At 33.7% G+C, this 22159-nt stretch overlaps 1 protein-coding gene across 1 annotated transcript; it reads left to right on the top strand.

The window, feature by feature from the left end:
• Positions 1 to 19915: 19915 nt before the first annotated feature.
• On the top strand, positions 19916 to 21545 carry LOC127835377 (perlucin-like protein). Its single transcript, XM_052361779.1, has 3 exons — positions 19916 to 19959; positions 20117 to 20207; positions 21090 to 21545. The coding sequence occupies exons 1-3, from the start codon at positions 19951 to 19953 to the stop codon at positions 21299 to 21301; spliced, it is 312 nt and encodes a 103-aa protein (XP_052217739.1). The 5' UTR covers positions 19916 to 19950; the 3' UTR covers positions 21302 to 21545.
• Positions 21546 to 22159: the final 614 nt, after the last annotated feature.

Genomic DNA, 22159 nt, shown 5'->3' with positions numbered 1-22159 from the left:
TCTTGATTTCATAAAACATCCAAGTACTGACAGGGATGTAAAATGTGTGTATATGTATGGATTCAAGGAATCTGTATGTATAGAAACAGGTTAAGAAATGCGTGTCATAAGTATGACGATTAGTTTCATGATAAATAACATGGATGAGACGAATTATCTAAAGAATTGATACATATATGCATGTATAATTCCAGTGCTTTTGTGGAATAACAGTATACATTTGTTGAATTGTTGTTGGAAATACTTAAACATGTATTGCAAATCGGTAACACTTGGCATTGGTATTAACATATTTTATAATAAATGGTATTTAGAATTTAAAATATTTAATAGTATTTAAAATGTAAGTCTAGATCTCGCAGTGTTTAAATTATTAATTATTGCTATTTAGAAATGTCTATTTAGTCAGTTGTTCGAAATAGGCTACATCTATCAAAGGTGCGGAGAATCAGCAGAAACTAGAATTTATATGTTTATATGTTTATATGTAACCTTAATCGATTGAGAAATGTGCAGAAAAGATCGAGCATGATGGCGAATAAACGTAAAATTGAACACGTGTATTTTGTCCAAAAAAAGTAAAGCATATCTTTGTTGGTAAGGACAATGGAAAGGTTAAATCGATCCACTAGAACACAGAATGTTCAAAGAAGTGAATGGTTGAAAACAGTTGCGGCGTAAGGTTGAACTATTAGAAATTGATACACGTTAAGCCTCGTTCTGGAAATCTGCGAGTCACGTGACTTCGCCCTCATCAATTTTAGCTGATTGTGAAAAGGGTCTATTGTTTGTTCTATACAGCAACATAACATTGTTCGTTTTAAGTCCTCATGTTTTATTTCAGTTATAAGTATAAGGCATTATTAAAAATATTTATATTTTTCTTATTATTCTTCTAGTTTTGTTCTTTTCTCAATACTTTAGTTATAAGTTGTGTTATTTGTATCATTATTTCTAGTAGTAGTAGTAGTAGTAGTAGTAGTAGTAGTAGTAGTAGTAGTAGTAGTAGTAGTAGTAGTAGTAGAAGTAGTAGTAGTAGTTGTAGTAGTAGTAGAAGTAGTAGTAGTAGTAGTAGTAGTAGTAGTAGTAGTAGTAGTAGTAGTAGTAGTAGTAGTAGTAGTAGTAGTAGTAGTAGAAGTAGTAGTAGTAGTAGTAGTGGTAGTGGTGGTAGTAGTAGTAGTAGTAGTAGTAGTAGTAGTAGTCGTAGTAGTAGTAGTCGTAGTCGTAGTAGTAGTAGTAGTAGTAGTCGAAGTAGTAGTAATAGTAGTAGTAGTCGTAGTAGTCGTAGTCGTAGTAGTAGTAGTCGTCGTAGTCGTAGTAGTAGTCGAGTCGTCGTCGTAGTCGTCGTCGTAGTCGTCCCCGTAGTCGTAGTCGTAGTAGTCGTAGTAGTAGTAGTAGTCGTAGTAGTAGTAGTAGTAGTAGTAGTAGTAGTAGTAGTAGTAGTAGTAGTAGTAGTAGTCGTAGTAGTACTAGTAGTAGTAGTAGTAGAAGTAAACCTAGCAAAATGCCGTGTTGTTTTTTTTTTCAAACACAAACATATGCACCAAATTAATTCAGAATTTTTTCCAAAAAGTGCAACCGCGTGTTTGAAAACATACGAAGTGAAATGCTATGTGTGGTATATTTTTATTCAATCAATAAAAATGTTCATTATAATATTGTCGAAGATTTTTAAAATACTGAATTAATTTGGCGCAAACTTAACAAACTTTTGTATTTTGACAATGACCGGGCACTCGTCTTTTTTTTGAAAATGGTTTTGAATTAATGAAGAAATTATCAAAAACGTTACCTTAAGCGATGTTTTGTTGACAACCGATTGTCCCACACATAGCCGAAAAAGTCGCTTGGTACAGGAACCTTGATAATATAACAGTTAGAACGATATTATATCAAGTGCTACTGATTTATGTTGGGGGTCTTAACAAAGGATATAAATTGGAGCAATGTACTTTAAAAAGATTTAAGTCAATACCTAAATAACCTCTAATTATGCTTAACAAAAGAAGACTGAATGTTAGTGTAAAGTGTAATTTATACATTGACAAATTTGAAATTGAAATATCAGTAACAAACCTTTAATACAGACTTAGTGACTAGATAACAAGGAGCTTGGATTATGGATATGACTTTTCTTTTGTACTATTTTGACTATATAACAAAAAATAGTATTCAATATTAATACATAAAGATCCCATACCTTTTTTATGGACATTCCGTTCGTATACAGTATAAACGTGCAAAACTATATAAATTTCTTTACACATTTTATAAACTTAAATAGGCATAGTTTTAAATACAACGTTTTGAAGACGGTTTTTTACATGCACCATGCCAGATACAATTTGTTTTCTAGTATACGATCGCGTTATGTTAATGCAAGTTTCATTGCAAAATTGTTAGATACTTTCATGAATGGGTTATGAAACTGGGCAAAGTCGAAAATTTTGTTTTTCATAGTTTTTATGTTTCTGTCTACATAAACAAACATAAAAGTAAAAGAACACAAAAAACGTCTTTCAACAAGGAATTGTTTACTATTAAATTAGCAATTACTTGGGTTGAACCGTGTATGTTCAATGAGTTTGTCATTTATAATGCAATATCAATCCGCTGTGCGTTCCAAGCATGACTCTTGAATGTACTCATAAATACACTTGGCACTCAGTGGTGTGTACATATATTTATCGGTATAGAAGAAACTTTCTATCGTTTGTATTTCTATACAAATTTCTTTCAGTCATTTCTTCGCCATAACGCCGACTGGTATTCCGCTTTCTGCATATTCTTGATGTAGGATATCAGTTTTCTCTTTGCCAATAGTTGTTTATATTTATATAAGTATATTATTACACGTTTTCATTTGAATACAACTGTTCAAGTACACTAAAATGATATAACGTTAATAATAACGAAAACAATATTGAAAAAACGGAGTAAAGCTCTATTGAATGAATAATTAATGTATGCTTTGAACGTCAGATTTACGAGACATGTAAATGTACTAAACTGTCGCTTTAAAACCAAACAGGAAGGATGGTGATTTGTTTTCTCACTCACATAACTTAAACACGTTTTGAACAGAAACCGACATTATAATTATTATGTTTGTATTGCGGTACGTTCTGTGGTTAATATCAACTTATAAATTATATATATATATATATATATATATATATATATATATATATATATATATATATATATATATATATATATATATATATATAAGATCTTTTTTATAAATGTTGTACTTTTGTCTAAAAAAATGCAAAATCATATAACATTAAGTTATATGTTAAACATAATTAAAGCAGTAATGTACATTTGAGCACTAACTGTTTATTCTCATTGTATTAAATGTGTTAATTGATTCAGTCGAACGTCGCAGTTTTGTACTAATGAGAACGTTTTTATAATTAGCTACCAATTTGACGCTCTATGATTTACTGAATTGCGTTCGCTATGCATTAATAATTCAGTATTTTTTGTTATTTACATATCTTCTTCTTGTTCCTAAAAAGCACTAATAAGGAAAATCAAGAAAATAGATGGGTTAGTACTTGGTATAAAATGTTTATATTAAACATTTTAGCATTAATTGATCTTTCTAAAAAACAGCTGAACGGGAAAGAAACTTGAAAAGTAATACACTAATTTTCAGAGGGAATATACTTTTTGTAGTGGTCTCAACTGTATTGTTTTTAATAAACAGTGTCACTTAATGGCATATAGATGCACAGTTGTTATATGGACAAACAATATTATTCACCCAACTGCTGTGTTCTATTTCCAGACACATTCATCAAGTCAATGCTCGAAACATTAAAGACAAAAACTTTAAAAATGTAATCAATTGCAATTGGTCAAACCTCAATGCTACCGTTCACATTTATTCGCAAATCGAGAGGACACAAGTGAGTGTTTCTACGGTAATATTGATTCATATGTAACGAATAACAAAAAAGTTATCGTCTTTAACTGAAAGTGTACTCTCAGGTCGTTTTATAGCACACTTTCTAAAATATATCGGTTCCTGTATGCCTTTTTGTAGTCCTGAAAAAAGCCCTGCAATGTGCACAGTTCCATTTGATAAAATGAGTTATTCTAGTATTGTTCATGTTTTGTTTTTTCACGATGATGCACAGAGTTTATACATCCAGGCAATAAATGAATTCCTTAAATTTAGATAACTGTATTAGTCCTAAAAAAACTCAAAGGTAAATACTTGTCGTCAGAACAGAAGACTGGTATAATGATTAGTCACAAATAAATTACTGTTTTACTTGACGATAATAATTCATAATATGTGGTATATCAATTCTTAAAGAAATGCAAATGAATTAAGTAGTAAGGTTAATTAAGGTCAGAAATACTTTTTACACTATCGTTAACATCTATATTTTGCTGTAAAATCATCACCGCGAAATTAAGAAATTACAAACCATATCACATAAATGGGCTATTGAAACGATCCAACGAGTAAATATTTGTCGCAAATTTATAAATCATAAAGTAATTGGATGAATACAGCTATAATTGTTCTGACACTTCTTTAACTTCTTATGTTTTCTTTTGACATGCGAACCATGAAATTAAGTAATGTCAGACCATATCAAATAATGGAGCTAATGAAACGAATCAATACGTAAATTTTAAGTTCTATCGGTATTAGTCACGAGGCTATCCGATGAAGAAAGCCATTCATTTATTTCTGTTGTGTAAATTGACGTTCACAAACTTATTTTACTTTGTAATGTTTTTTAAGTGTGCTTTTGTGAAAGAATTTAAGCCTAATAAAGAGGCTTAATGAATTAAGATTTTACATTATCCATCAATTAACTTATTTTCAGTTTGCCGATATTGACATTTAAAATGCAAGAACCAAATATAATATGAACCAACTATTGCGTCATTACTCGGCAGACTTCTTACCCTAAACAATGTATAGTTCTGGTAAGGGGACGAGTTCAACAAATGTAATTTCTTTTTAATCTAACCACACATTTTTTTTAATTTGTATATATATATATATATATATATATATATATATATATATATATATATATATATATATATTGAAGCTCAGTACTTACGACGTCACAACACCTACTGATTTTAATATAGTTAATAGAACACAAAAGCACACAATTAAGCTTTCGCTTTTAATTGCAACTAAAAGCAATTCGTTGCATGACATCTAATAACATGAATTTGTGTATATATACATATGAGCCGCGTTCTGAGAAAACTGGGCTTAATGCATGTGCGTAAAGTGTCATATCAGATTAGCCTGTGCAATACGCACAGGCTGATAAGGGACGACACTTTCCGCTTTTATGGTATTTTAAGTTTCAAGGAAGTCCCTCCTTACCGAAAATCAAGTTGATGCGGAAATTGTCGTCCCTGATTAGCCTGTGCGGACTGCACGTGCTAATCTGGGACAACACTTTACGCACATTTACGCACAGGCTAATCAGGGACGACACTTTCCGCCTTAACTTGATTTTCGGTAAGGAGGGACTTCCTTGAAACTAAAAATACCATAAAAGCGAAAAGTGTCGTCCCTGATTAGCCTGTACGTTATTATAAATCTCTAGACAAACTAGCTCAGTGGGTAGAGTGGAGGTCTCATCTGAATAGTATTGATCTAGGCAATGGGTCGAATCTCGGCAGATCCTTTATTTTGTGTTGGCATGTGCATTTTAAAGAAAAAAATGTATTATGAAATTTCCACTTGCTTGTTGATTGAAAATAAGCGTTGTTGATTAATTAGCATGTATTTATACAGTACTTAATGATTTGGAAAGTGTTATATCAGAAAACTGGTCATAGACAGGCGACTACCTCAGCGTGTTCAGGCGAGCGATGATAGCGACGCTGACACCAGCAGCTACGACGACATCAGGGTCCTGTGCGGTCAACGGTAAATGAAGTTATTTGTGGCAGTGATGACAGCAATAGTGACGACGAAGACAATAATAAAGATCGTCCATCACTTCCACCAAATGAAAGCCATTCACACAACTTTAACAGCTCTGGCTTTCATGAGCTTCGGTATATCAGTTCATATTAGAAATGCGCGAGAAGACCAATGATGAAAAGGAAATGTTCATTATGGGACTTCAAAGCAATTGTACAGATACGGCTTCTAGCACGAAGAGACTAACTCAAGGTTCTTGTACGCACAGAACGCACGGAAACAGAGGACGAAGACCTTAGCACGCACTATGCTTTGATGATGTGAATCGGGTTGTCCAGTTTATCATGAGCACGTACGAAGAGATCGGTCTGCCATAACCAGCAGCACCAAGGGGAAGCGACAACAGTCCAATTGTTTACCTTCCCGCAAGCACTTCAAAACTGTAATTGCACACGCAATATATTGCTGCTTGCGAAGAGCGAAGTGTACGGCGCCTTAAAATCTCCTTTTTCAAAAGCATCTTCCGCACATTCGAATTACCAAACCGAGAGAGGATTTTTGTGGCACGTGCGAGCGACTTCGCAACTAAATTGTCGGCACTGTAACAGAAGAAGAGACGTTACACGCACTGAGCGCAATGGAGAACCACATCACTGACGCTCGCAAGGTTGTTGAATTAATTACAGCTTAATTTATTGTAAGCCAATAAATTTAAGTAATACTGTAATAAAATATTCCCATATTTTGCATGTTTAGTTAAAATGCCGGTCAAAACCCGAAAACTAAAGCGGTAATTGGTATTGATAATGAATTAATGTTCATATTTTAACAGGAAATAAATGTTTACTTAGACTGAGTGGAGCTGGCGTAATTGGAAGTCGGTCATAGACGAACACTTCAATGCGCTACCTGGCATACAGTATGTAGCAGCTATTAAATAATTTAAAAAGTGAATTGTACGCAAATATTTATTTACATTTATTTCATTTGGACAAATTACCATAAATATAATGTGAACTTCCGCTACATGAAATATCTGTACTTCCGAGTGTCGTCTGCAACCCCCGGCGTAGTCATTGTGAAGACATGTAGCGACGGTGAAGAAACCCCCTTTTAATTGTTGAAGAACGAATGTTTTCGCTTCACGAACACCAACCGCCCAGTGCCGATACTTGCCGCTGGATTATCTGCAGCACGGCGCGACTACTACTTTCGTGACAACGTGCACTCTATATTGTCAGCTCGGGGTCGCGAAGGCTTTCCGTGTTAAACAGCGTATGTGGCATTTGTATTGTTGCGTAAGTGTTTCATTTAACCAGTAATGGTAAATATATAATGTATTATGCACGTTTGTTTGTATCACAAAAAGATAGAATGGGTAGGCGATTATTTAAATTAAAAAAAATTATAGTTAACGTTATTCAATTTTGTGAAGAAAATCATAAATTTATATTAACACACTATATGACATAATCAAACAGTAACACATTAACGTCATCAGTATCAAAAAGAAAAACATTGAAATTATCAATCAATGATTACGAACATTACAAAAATTAAAGATATCCGTAGTGAATTAGAAAAAAAACTCCGCACGACATGACGTCAAAATTACGTCGTAATGACGCTCGTCTCAGCGTTACATGAAAATGGAAATAAGTATAGGCTATATGAAGAAACGCATGACGTTTTATACATATTTTGAACCGGAAAAGAAAAGAACGTACATACCGAAAATGCAAAAAAAAGTAAAAATCGACAAATGGGTCAATAAGACTGGTCATCTCATGGCGCGATCCATATATATATATATATATATATAATTATATTTATAATTTATATTTATTTAAAAGTTCTCTAACAAATGCATTATGGTTTGAATACGTTAGAAATAACCATGCCTTTCAAGAGATATCTTCTGAAAATTAATGCTATTATTCATTCTTAATCAGTGAAGCAGAGCAGTTCCCATCACGGTTTTATTGACAATAAATAGTATTTTCGAAACTTATGAAGCTAGTTCAAAGGAAAGCTGATCTTTGACGTGCTACGCAAAGTGAATTTTTAATGATTTGAAAGTTGTATTCACCTCAAGCCGAATCCCCGGGTAGCGATAGAATTTGTTGGAATGTCAATATGTTCATTAATAGGCAAAACACAATCGGCAGGTTCGGCATATAAGACGGCAAATTATCGACATGTTGTGGCGTTATAAGTTTAATAATATATTGTTTAGGAAAAGTTTAAATGTGTGGATTTAAAGATTCATATAAATTCGTGTTTTATAAACAAAATAAAATTCGTAATATTCTGATTTAATAGATATACAATATAAATGCATTATAATTGAACAAAGTAACCGCAAAGTGATGCTATTACCTGTGAAACGAAACATTAAAGCACAATCCGTATGTAATACAGCAAATTACAATCAATTTAGTTATGATCCTCGAGAATAAGTATCTTTAAAAACATATTGCAGTCTTAGAGCATCATAAATAACCATAAATTAGTTGTCTAGCGTTTAGAGATGAACCAAGAAAAGAGACATTTCAAATAAGGTTCAAGAATTTAATACAATTTGTATGCAAAATATGAGACATTATTGTAAAGTTTAAAGTTAACAGAACATATTGAAACTTCTGTGTTTAATGTTTACCTGAATGTTTATCTCAAGCCTTAATTGGAATTAATTTGTATGCCTAGCATCTACAGATGGCTGGAGGGATTTGAACGATTGGTCTATCACATTATATTATTGCCTATATTTGAGCACTTGGGGATAGTTATGCGTTCTCTAACAATTAAACTTATCGATGTTTATCTATTGATTTTAATTAAACGTCGCAAATATTGTATTATTTAGTACTAGACAGACGCAGGCCAATTATCGCTTTATTGAATATTTAGCATTTATGATTTGCATTGACACTATTCCGGGAGTGTCTTTGTCTACCCGCATGGTTACTGAATAACAGAACTTGAAGAACCATAGCTCATTTGGCGTTTGCTTTGGTACAAAGCAGAACACATGTTTGCTCTGACAGAAACATGGTATCGGAGGAGATCAGTCATGAAATTCAATCCAGTTCAGAGTATACTTTTTATAGTTGCATTCTTTGGGAATTACGAAATAAATGCTGCAGAGAACAAGTTTGTTCGGTATGGACCGCCGTTGAAGCAGGAGGTGGAAAGGATGATGGTTCCGGACACGCAGTTGTCAGCATGCGTGGAACTGTGTGCATTGCGACCATGGTGCAAAGTGGCTGGGTACCACAGCAAGGCGCGTATCTGTGAACTGTATTTCGAAACGATTAACATCGACGAATCATACTGTGAGAGGGACACATGTCAATCAATGATGTATTTGAACCGAGAAGATTTTTCCGGAGATGTGAGTTTTTTAAGAGTAAAACAATATTTTCGCGAATTAATTTATTTTTATAATTAAATAAATTAGGCACTACTTGAGAATCTACTTTTTTTTGGTATAATTAATGTGTTTTTGCAAATTTGAAGATGAATAATTTCACATATACATATAATCTAGACAATTTTTTATTGTATTTCCTGTTAATGTACATTAGTATTGATCTGTTTCAGAATGCAATTGTGTGCAGTAAACTCTGTCCAAAGGTTGGTGTGCTACAAAAGTGTGACTTGGAGAAGAACGAATGTCTTACGGACGGTAGGATTATAACTAGATTCGATTCTAAGCGTAGCACAGTTTAAGCTAAAAACGGATGAGTATTCCTCATGCACAAACTACTTCGGTTGACATTATGTATATACGCAGTACATTTTGAGTAAGTGTTCTAATGTATGGCTCGATGTTATTAAACTAATGGCCAAAGCGCGCGAGCATAATAAGCAATCCACGATATAGAATGCCATCGCTGGCCTCTTTGAACGATAACAACCATAAGCATGTAAAATATCAATATTATATGATGAAACATAGCTTAACCGTATTTGAAACAATAGAATGTAGTTGGCCGCTTTCGACACATCCTGATCCTGTTTGTTCAAATAAGCCTTTTACGGAATACTTAATTTACTTATTAGCGCAACAACTATATTTGATAACACATGAAATCCTACTTTTATTTAGTGTGTCAACCATTTAGTGAAAAGGCTAATGGGAAGGTGCTTGGAAACACATACCACGCAGGATCTGTCCGCAGGCTCTTCTGTAACCGTGGATACAGTCCTCATGATCCGAACAAAGTGGAAAGCCGTTGCACAAATGGTCACTGGACAGATATGACCGCATGCGTTCGAGGTCAGATTGTTTATTTATTCCATATCATTACAGTTTTATCTAATTACTCTTGTGTTGTTGTGTGTTTTTATATATACAATAGATGGCATGTTACTTTAGTACGTTTTGATCAAAATATGTACATTCCCTACAGACTGCTCACCATATCAATCCCCGACAAATGGAGATGTCAGTGGGACGTCCACTATTAATGGTTCTACAAGAACACTGACATGCCAATCAGGGTATAGCCCAGCTGATCCAAGGAACGTGACAAGCACGTGTATGAATGGAGAATGGACAGCAATTACGAAATGTCTGAAAGGTAATATGATGTTAAGTATAATTTTAGTATTGCACTGTCTCGATATATTTTAAAATATTTTTCACCATTTACAGCCGTTATTGGAAGAGGAGGATTTAAGTGAATATATGAATTATGGTGATAATTGTCGATCAGTTTATTTCGAAGAAAGTCGGTATTCGCAAACCCATTCGTAGACTAAATGATAAAAATTGACTGAGTCTATTATATCTCACGTGACTGTATGCTTAATTTCGATAAACCAACCTATACTTTTTATATACAATTAAGTTGGAAGTTATTAGAAATGTTGGTGCTATACATTTAAATTCGCTAAGGCCTAAACATGTTTAATGATTTTTGCGAAAATTCCGATGAAACTAATAATACGTAGGGCCTTATACAAATGCATATAACAAAGATATGTTTATATGTGAATAATTTTATATAACATATACACGTTCGACGTCTTTGATATTTAAAGCGTATTGTTAAGTATAATGTAATAAATATCTTACGACTTTTGTTGGTGGCAAAGTTATATCCCTGCAATTTGCTACGGTAACATTACAAAAACATGAACTTAGCCTTTAAATTATCTTAAATTAACGAAGCTTTCAAAACATATAACAATCGACATGCAACTCACAATATTGGTATTCATCAACAAATATAAATCAATAAACCAAAAGTAATTATTAAAATATGTGATGTTGGATACTGCATACTCCAATTTATATATGTACATTCCCTACAGATTGTTCAACATATCAATCCCCGACAAATGGAGATGTCAGTGGGACGTCCACTATTGATGGTTCTACCAGAAACCTGACATGTCAATCAGGGTATAGCCCAGCTGATCCAAGGAACGTGACAAGCACGTGTATGAATGGAGAATGGACAGCAATTACGAAATGTCTGAAAGGTAATATGATGTTAAGTATAATTTAAATATTACACTGTCCCGATATATTTTAAAATATGGTTTCAGCATTTACATCCGTTATTGGAAGAGGAGGATTGAAATTGTATAGATGACTAATGGGGATTATTGCCGATCAGTTAATTTCGAAGAAAGTCCGTATTCGCAAACCCGTTCGTAGACTAAATGATAAAAATAGACTAATATAGTATACCTCACGTGGCTGTATGCTAAAGTTTGAGATACCAACCTATACTTTTTATATACAATTAAGTTGGAGTTATTAAAACCGTTCGTGCTATGCAGTTAAATACGCTAAGGCCTAAACATGTTTAAACGAGTTTTGCGAAAAATCCGATGAAACTTATAATACGTAGGCCCCAAAAAATTCATACAGCAAAAGCATGTTAATATGTGATGAATTTGTATACAACAAATAAACGTTCGACGTCTAGGATATTTTAAGCGCATAGTTAAGTATAATGAAATAAATATCTTAAGACTTTTGTTGGTGGCAAAAAAATAGTTTACCCCTGCAGTGCGTTCTTATACAAATGTAATACAATTTGCTATGGTAACATTACAAAAACATGAACTTAACATTAAAATAATCTTAAATTAAAGAAGCTATCAAAACATATAAGAATCGACATGGAATTAACCTTATGGGTATTAATCAGCCAATATAAAACAAAAAACCAAAAGTAATTTTCTGCTAATGTGATGTTGGATACTGCATACTCCAATTTATATATGTACATTTCCTACAGATTGCTCAACATATCAATCACCGACAAATGGAGATGTCAGTGGGACGTCCACTATTAATGGTTCTACAAGAAGACTGACATGTCAATCAGGGTATAGCCCAGCGGATCCAAGGAACGTGACAAGCACGTGTATGAATGGAGAATGGACAGCAATTACGAAATGTCTGAAAGGTAATATGATGTTAAAGCGGGTATATACGATTTTTTATGTGTTTAATTGTAATATATTGATAAAATATGTTACAATAACACAAAATAAGCAAGAAAAATTATACATTAAAGCCGATTTTCATAAAATGCAGCAAAGACAAATTAGCGCCCCGAGCCGATAGTGACGTACATATTTTCCTACAATAACCGAAGCATTCGTCTTTGTATTAGGATCGGAGTTAGTGTTCGTGTGTCGTAGGAATAGATATCGTTGCAGGAATTCAAATTAACCGTTAAACTAAGTTTCGATTCAAATCGTACATGTATGGTATACATGCTGGCGAATTCGGCTGTACAGCCGTTTTCAATTTCAGAATTAAAAATCTGGCTTATTTCGCATTTTTCGACACATGTTCTTCTTATCTTTTATTTTATTTTATATTGAACTATATATATAATAAGTTTTTTACACAGTTTATATAAATTCATAAATATTTGACAAAATCGTATATACCCGCTTTACGTATAACTTTAATATTACACTGTCCCGATATATGTTTTAATATCGTTTCGATATTTACAGCATTTACTGGAAAAGGAGGATTCGAATTGTATCAATGAATTATGGTGATCATTTTCGATCAGTTTATTCAAAGAAAGTCCGTATTCGCAAACCTATTCGTAGACTAAATTGTAAAAATAGACTAAGTCTATTACACCTCACGTGCCTGTATGCTAAATTTTTTAACAACATCCCGATGAAACTAATAATACGTAGGCCTTTAAAAAAAATGCATATAACAAATTCATTTTAATCGGTGATTATTTTATATAAGGTATGCACGTTCAACGTCTTTGATATTTAAAGCGTATTGTTGAGTATAATGAAATAAATATCATAAGACTTTTGTTGGTGGCAAAATAAATTATATACTACTGCAGTGCGCATTTATACAATATGCTATGTTAACATTATAAAAAACACGAACTTGACATTAAAAGTATCTTCAATTAAAGTAGCTATCAAAACATATAAGAATCGACTTGCAACTAACATAATGGGTACTTATCAGCCAATATAAAACACAAAAAAACAATAATAATCATTAAATAATGCGATGTTGAATACAGCAAACTCCAATATATATATATATATATATATATATATATATATATATATAAATGCATTTCCTACAGATTGCTCACCATATCAATCCCCGACAAATGGAGATGTCAGTGGGACGTCCACTATTGATGGTTCTACCAGAAACCTGACATGTCTATCAGGGTATAGCCCAGCTGATCCAAGGAACGTGACAAGCACGTGTATGAATGGAGAATGGACAGCAATTACGAAATGCCTGAAAGGTAATATGATGTTAAGTATAACTTTAATATTACAACGTCCCAATATATTTTAAAATATGGTTTCAGCATTTACATCCGTTATTGGAAGAGGAGGATTGAAATTTTATAAATGAATTATCGTGATAATTGTCGATCAGTTTATTTCAAACAGAGTCCGTTTTCGCAAACCCATTCGTAGACTAAATGATAAAAATAGACTGAGTCTATTATATTTCACGTGACTGTTTGCTTTATTTTGAAATACCACCCCGATGAAACTAATAATACGTAGGCCTTTATAAAAATGCAGATAACAAATACGTGTTAATATGCGATTAATTTTTATATAAGATATGCACGTTCGACGTCTTTGATATTTAAAGCGTATTGTTGAGTATAATGAAATAAATATCATAAGACTTTTGTTGGTGGCAAATAAATAATATACCCATGCAGTGCGTATTTATACAAATGCTATACAATTTGCTACGGTAACATTACAAAAACATGAACTTGACATCTAAATTATCTTAAGTTAACGTAGCTATCAAAACATATTAGAATCGTCATGCAACTAACACTGGTATTAATCAGCCAATACAAAAAAATACCAATATTAATCCCCACGCTTTTCGGAGAAAAAGTGGGAATTATGTGGTTATCTCCGCCGTCTGTACGTCCGTCCGTCCTGGCCACTATCTCCTCCTATACTATTAGCAATAGAACCTTAAAACTTACACACATGGTAGCTATGAGCATATTTGCGACGGCGACGGAATTTTGATCTGATCCATGGGTCAAAAGCTATGAGGGTTGGGGTGGGGCCGGGTCAGAGATTTTCCTGCGACCGCGATTCGAAAAATGCTCATTACTACTGTGTCCCTTCAGATATTGCTTTCATATTTGGTATGCATGTGTATCTAGACAACACCTTTGCATTCGCATACCAACTTTTACCCCTGTGACCTTGACCTTGAACTTGAGGTCAGCTTATTGGTTTCGTAATCTGTGACCGCGATTCGAAAAAGGCTCATTACTACTGTGTGCATTCATATATTGCTTTCATATTTGGTATGCATGTGTGTCTAGACAACAACTTTCCATGCGCATACAATTGTTTACCCATGTGATTTTAACCTTGAACTTTAGGTCAGCTTTTTGGTTTCGAAATCTGTGACCGTGATTCGAAAAAGGCTCATTACTACTGTGTCCCTTCAGATATTGCTTTGATATTTGGTATGCATGTGTATCTGGACAATACCTTACCATGCGCATACAATTTTTGACAACTGTGACCTTGACCTTGAACTTGAGATCAGCGTTTAGGTTTCGAAATCTGCGACCGAAATTCGAAAAAGTCTCATACCTACTGTGTCCTTTCAGAAATTACTTTCATATTTGGTATGCGTGTGTATCTGGAAAACATTTATCCATGCGCATGCAATTTTTGAACTTGGGGTCCGCGTTCAGGTTTGAAATCTGCGACCGCGATTGAAAAAAGCTCACAACGTCTGTGTCCCTTCAGATATTGCTTTCATATTTGGTAGGCATGTGTATCTGGACACAATACCGTTCCATGCGCATAAAACATTTTACCCCTGTTACTTTGACCTTGAACTTAGGGTACGCGTTTAGATTTTTAAATCTGTTATGTTGTTATCTCCTCCGTCTGTCCATCTGTCCTTGCCACTATCTCCCCCTAAACTATTAGCACTAGACCCTTGAAACTTACACACATGGTAGCTATGAGCATATGTGCGACATTGCACTATTTGGAATTTTGATCTGACCCCTGGGTCAAAAGTTATTGGGGTTGGGGTGGGGTCGGATTAGAGATTTTCACTCATTTTTTATGTTATTTTCATTGACTTCTTCATGTCTACACCGAATTTACTTTAAATTAATACTTAACACCCTGGGCGCCCCTGGGTCAAACATGCGACGTGGGGATATGCGTCGGCCTCTGCCGTCCCAATATATTTGAAAATATCGTTTCAGCATTTACATCCGTTATTGGAAGAGAAAGATTACAATTTTCTAAATGAATTATGGGGATAACTTTCGATCAGTTTTATTCGAAGTAAGTCCTTAGTCATAAACCCGTACGTAGACTGAAGAATAAAAAAAGACTGAGATCCAAACAATTTTACTTTATAATATTGTCAACCGCAAGGCTTTAATCATAAGAGAAAATATGAAGACATGGAAAACGGACATCTTCTTGTGTTGAATCGTTAAATGAACACACCAACAGTTTGTTTCGAATTATTTGCTACTAAATACAAATCACATGTTCTTTGGCGTCAACATATATCTGCGACGGCAACTTATTAGTATCTATGTTAAATGTTTGTTTTTTAAAGATTGTCCGGAATCAACTGATCCCCCGGACGGTAATTTTGAGGGAACAAATGTGTACGAAGGATCAAACCAAACTCTTCGGTGTAGATCTGGATATGCTCCGTTAGACAGCGCCAATATTACAAGCCAGTGTAAAGATGGTCGCTGGACAAATGTTACACGCTGTTTGAAGGGTAAGGTCTCAATTAAAAAATCAAACAGTTCTTTGTATATTATTTTTGATTAATTGGTGTTGCAGTTGATGTATTTGTTATTGTGATTTGTTTTATTTAAAAAGGATATGGTTAATACAAAACGTTTATATGAAAAATGAGTCACTTTTTTCAAATGCTCATTTTATAACTTTAAGGCAATTAAGGTTGTCCCATATTTGTACATTCCATTTATTTCCATATTATATTGATAATTCCAGTTATTAACAATTGACTGAGAAACAAATGATTTATGTGTTTTTCATGTGCAAATCCGTGTCGGATCACAAAATGATATCGACATTCTTTCCGTATTGTCGACGAAATCCAAATAAAAAGTGGCCCTTGTGAATGGTATTTATAATTTTCAAGCCGACTTGATCGATAATATATAGTAAATGTACAAGTTAGGACATACGAAAGTTCACACAATAATGTAAATAATGTAATGCAAGCCATATACGTTAACCCTTTCAGTGCGGGAACCGACTTTTAAAGGCCTTTGCAAACAGTTTGGATCCAGATGAGACGCCACAGAACGTGGCGTCTCATCAGGATCCAAACTGTTTGCTATTCTGATAGTATTCTTTGAAAAAAATAGAAGAAAATGCTAATTTTAGAAATTCAGCAGACGACATTTTAGCAGAAGACAAATAACCCAGCATGCAAAGGCTTAAAATATAGATAGTAATCAAATAAGTGTACTAGTATCTTTCAATTTTAAACTTTACTTTAAATGACGTTGTATAGCCTTTAATGAGAAAACATATTATGTTCGGAAATTACACAATGCAGTGTTAAGAAAAAAAAACAGATTACTTTTTTAAATTTGTGTTTAAACATTATAGGAAGAAATGTTCGTTAAAAAATATTGGAAAACCGTCATAGAAATTACAAATAATTGGGCGACTTTTAAATCAACGTGACGCCTTGTCGGTGCATGACTATAATGTTATGTTTTGCACTATTTCAGTCGCGTTCCCGTTCATGATATTATTTTGAAATGCAACCCGGTTTAACTGACGTGTTTGGTTGGTAAGACAATTGCAGTGTCACGTTTGGAAACTAAGTGACGTAACGTGCCTATTAAAAATCATTTCCTAATATAACGTGTACAATAATTAGACTTATGCATCCTTTTATAACCCATCTTCGTAAAGCCTTGCCTTTTTATATCAAGAAGATCAATGGTGATGATAAAACTGTATCGTGATAGCAATTGTATAATATTACTCTCTTACATAACACCGTAATTAACGCGCCCATTGAAATACATAAAGCAAACGACTGATGCGTATACGATCACGAATAAGAATAAGTTCCCGTGAGACCAATCAGGCCTGACGCCGCAGATATCACATTATAATCCGGGTTGGTCGTGCGACATCAATTCAATGCCGGTACATGCTTTAATCCACGGAAAGACATAGTTCTCTTCATGCGCGGCTCGCTGGTTCATGTATTCAATCTCTTGCACGACGGTTACATTACATTCACCTCTGTGTTGGGCTCAGAACGGACTATTGTTATGAAAGCGTCTCATTCATGTCATGATCATACCAAGCGTTCATCATTGAGGTTACAGTATACTAAACAATCTCTTGCACGACGGTTACATTGCATTCACTGCATTAAAGAAAACCATCTCATACCATGATATCTTATGTCAGTCTTAATTCATTATTATAAAATTGATATGGTTTTTTGATGTTAAAAAACCAACATACATACACACGTCGAAGCAATTCCTAACGTCACTCAATAAACATTATGTTCATTTGTTTACATTTGTAAAGTGAGTGGAATGATTCCATCTGCGTAAATGGACAATAAAATAGTTCCAAAGAGTTGCATTAAAATTCGCAAGTTTTTGCACGATTTATCGTACATTTAAAAGTCATTTTTCTTAATTTAATGCATTCGATCTTAAATATCCAATCAAATATACATTGAATGCGATTGTTCGGTTTTAGCTATTTGGTAGACAAAATGGCGTGCTGAGCCTTTCGCAGAGTTGTATGTGAGAGCAAGGAACGACAACTCTGCGTGGAGATTGTCATGTATTATAAATGAGGTTTGGTACTTGATCATCAGAGTTAATCGATTAATCATTTATACTACCGAGTAAGTAGCGCTTTAATCGACGTTTACTTACACGTTAATAAGCAAATTATCTATTAATCCTTTTATCTAAAACCGGTTCCTAATTAATTCATAAAATTAGAACATGAACATATACATCTGAGACAAACAAATGTTAAAAATCGTTCGATTGCATTGTTGGAGTACGAGCCATTCTTAGAGTCAGAGATTGTTTACCTTGCGAATCGCTTCTCTGAAATTGCAGCCTTCGGAATATTGCTCACAAAAGCATAGCCCGATGATATTGCAAAGATACCCGAGTTAGATTAGATATTGTTCTTCTTGAGATAGAGAGAGAGACAGAGAGAGAGAGAGAGAGAGAGAGAGAGAGAGAGAGAGAGAGAGAGAGAGAGAGAGAGAGAGAGAGAGAGAGAGAGAGAGAGAGAGAGAGAGAGAGAGAGAGAGAGAGAGAGAGAGAGAGAGAGAGAGAGAGAGAGAGAGAGAGAGAGAGAGAGAGAGAACACGGACCAGGGTCATGACTTATTAGCGCCGCCTAAACAACGAAATTATGGACGCTTCGCTTATGATTTCCATTAAAGAAAATATGACGCACATTTCAGTAGGATGTTATCATATTCAAGTGGAGCAAACGCGACAATCGTTTTCTGGATGTTTGACATCTTTGAAATATTCAAAGATTATTATTCCTTAATTGCTTTGATGTACGCAAGAATTTATTACAAGATCTTTGCATACTAACAACTATTTTGTTTACATTTTTGACACAAACCTTCAATTACTAGTATTCGATGTTCATAATGATCACTTTATCCAAAATTGCACGAATACTCGTATTTAGACGTAACGGCAAGGTGGGATATCAATTGAAAGCCTTGCCAATTAAGTAATGAAATCCCTTCAAACATTGGTTTGAAACCATGCGGGGATTTCAGATTACGAGGACATAGAAAATATCATTACACATCTTTGACATTTATATATTGCTTCATTTCAGATTGGTGTGTACTTAAATCAGGCAGATTTAAAGAATCCGTGTACTTGTTTACTGACAAAGAGAAAGACAAGTTAAACGAGGCAGAGGTAAGTTGTTTTATTGGTCAATTAAAATCCACGTGTACTTTTATTAAAACAATGAATGGTTATAATTGTAAAACATCACTATGCAGTGCGTTGTTTGATACAGACAACACACTAGACTTTATTCGTGTTCTTCTTTCTATCTTCATATGAAAGATTAATCGAAACGTTAACTAAAAATCGTTTGCAACAGATGATTACGAGCTACATGTTAATGTTGCATCACTTTTACTTTGTTTCATCATGTTCGTGATTCTTGAATTACTTTTAACCTGTTGATTATGAAAACGGTGATAAATGTATCGAATGTTTATTCAGTTGAATGAATGTTCTCACTTATAATTCGTTTATGCAATTTAATGCAGCAAAAATCGATTTTCTTCACCCGTTGATGTCTCTGAACTTTGATTTTTAGACTGTTGTTTATATAACATCGTTTTGTATTATTAAACAAAACAAGTAGCGTAGTTAAACATATCTCATCTCGCAACAAACACTTCTCAATTTTAGAGTCATACTAACGCAGCAAAACTCTGGCATGTCACGAGTAAACAGATTACTGGACTTAATAGTTTGATCGATTTATCAAATTATTACATACATATATTGTATATCATTTTTCTCAAAGTGTTTTCATCGCAGTGTAATTGACATATTTATTGTGAGTATTTACTGACAATTTATTCAAATATGTTGCTTTTAAGGACGTCTGTTCCGATTGTGGAAGTCAAGTTGTCACATTGGAATCCGAGGAAGAAGACAAGTTCGTTACTGCAAAGTTCATTTCGTTATATGGTAAATATGTTTTACATGTATCATGTTTCACAAATTGTCTATTTGTATAGGAAGAACAATAATATTACACATGTTCCATGGTTAATACGCTTTTGCTCCGTTTCGAAAAGACACGTGTTTGTGTGTGTGTGTGTGAATTCCTGGAAAAAAAACGTTTTTATAATTGGAACCGGTGTGTATCAAAGTAATAAGACAAACATGGGAAATTATTACAAAGATGTTGATACTAAATTCACGCTTTTGTGTATAAACATGTAGGATTCAGATGGATGAACAGCAGTCAGTATATTGTTTTCCTCTTTACGAAGGTGCTTTGTCGGGGTTGCAATCTTCAAAAGAGTGTTTTAAACAAATACGTTGTGACAAAGTTATATACCAAAAACTGTTATTACCATTTAATTTGCATTTGTAATTAAGATCTCTACGTCAAACGTCAGTTTCTCACACGTATGCTGACGTTGGCATGGTCGTTTTTCATTAACTTTAACTATGTTTAATGTGGACATGTTTATAAAACGTGTATGTGTAAGCTTCTCGACGCAGAGCTACACGAGATATCATGATCTGGACAATTTTGACTGAAACCAATTCACTGACAAACAAATAGAAATATTAATATATTTTTCTTTTTAATGATTAACAAAGTTTTGAACGCCTACTAAGAGAATTAAAGCTTATCATGATAAATATTAATATATTTTTCTTTTTAATGATTTACAAAGTTTTGAACGCCTACTAAGAGAATTAAAGCTTATCATGATAAAGGAATATATACGCTATGTATGCATCTTTGAAGTGATGGCGCATTTAATGTTATGTTAATGTTGTTATTCTAAATATATAAGATACTAAAATGTGTAATCACTAAACGAAATATTACAGAAAATGGATCTGTTGGATACTGGCTGGGCATTAAGAAAACAGAAAATGGATCTCTTCCCAATGTGAGCTACAACAACTTCAGCCCAGTTGAAATGAATGGCGGCCTAAATGAGATGTGTTTCGGCGTCTATGAAGCAGCAAACTGGACTTGGGTGGACCTGAGGTGTGATATGAATTATAACATTCACGTTGTCTGCGAAACGGTTCCATGAATACACCCGTGTATTAGAATGTATAACATAAGGAGTGGGGTATTGAAATACTCAACACACTTAGGAAATACGATTTCTGAAAAGTTTAAAGCAAATTAATGTACCCTATTTGGAACAATTGATAATTAAACATACTTAACTTATGTGTTTTACGTGAATAACAGCATTCAAAAAATATTGCAAAAAATATACATGAAGAACAACTTTATACAACTGAATATTCAAACATTAAATTAAAGTAGATAACAAGCTACTGGTGTAAACTATTTCGATATGTTCTGAAACTGATATGCTAATTAGTTTTTCATAGAACTGCAACTTAAACTTTATCGTCGTATACGCAGTTTTCTTAGTGTCTTAATCTTATTGATTATGTATTCCATTATTTTGCAAGTGATCGCCTGTCTACTTTTTTGCAAGACTGTTTGGTTTGTGTTTATTCACGTGAGTATACGCCACGTTGCTTTCAAATCTAGATATTTTGCATCGTTTTCCTTTTCATGTCCTATTTACTTTTTTCCGTCATGAATACAAATGTAAATGTTGATGTCTTTAAATTCACTGCTTGATCTGGCAATTCTTTATCAACAATATTTAAAATAGTGTGTAATTTACGAGAATATACATTAAATTTAAATCGGTTGTTTGCATGGCAATAACTTTAATATGACGTTAGCAGACATCCATGTCAACAACGAAGTGCAAGAAAGTGAGTGTTTGAATCATAGGCCAGTCAATCATGGGCCAGCAAACAAGCATCCATAAACTACGTTCTCTCTCCGATCACATGTTGATCTTATCAAGGAGATATTATCATAAAAATCTAATGTTATTTACTCAAATTGACAGCCTTTGGTG

Source organism: Dreissena polymorpha, chromosome 6 (genome assembly GCF_020536995.1).
Source record: "Dreissena polymorpha isolate Duluth1 chromosome 6, UMN_Dpol_1.0, whole genome shotgun sequence".
Classification (NCBI taxonomy): Eukaryota; Metazoa; Mollusca; class Bivalvia; order Myida; family Dreissenidae; genus Dreissena; species Dreissena polymorpha.
The sequence above is the reverse complement of the archived record's forward strand: the minus strand, read 5'-3'. Positions and strand labels throughout refer to the sequence as shown.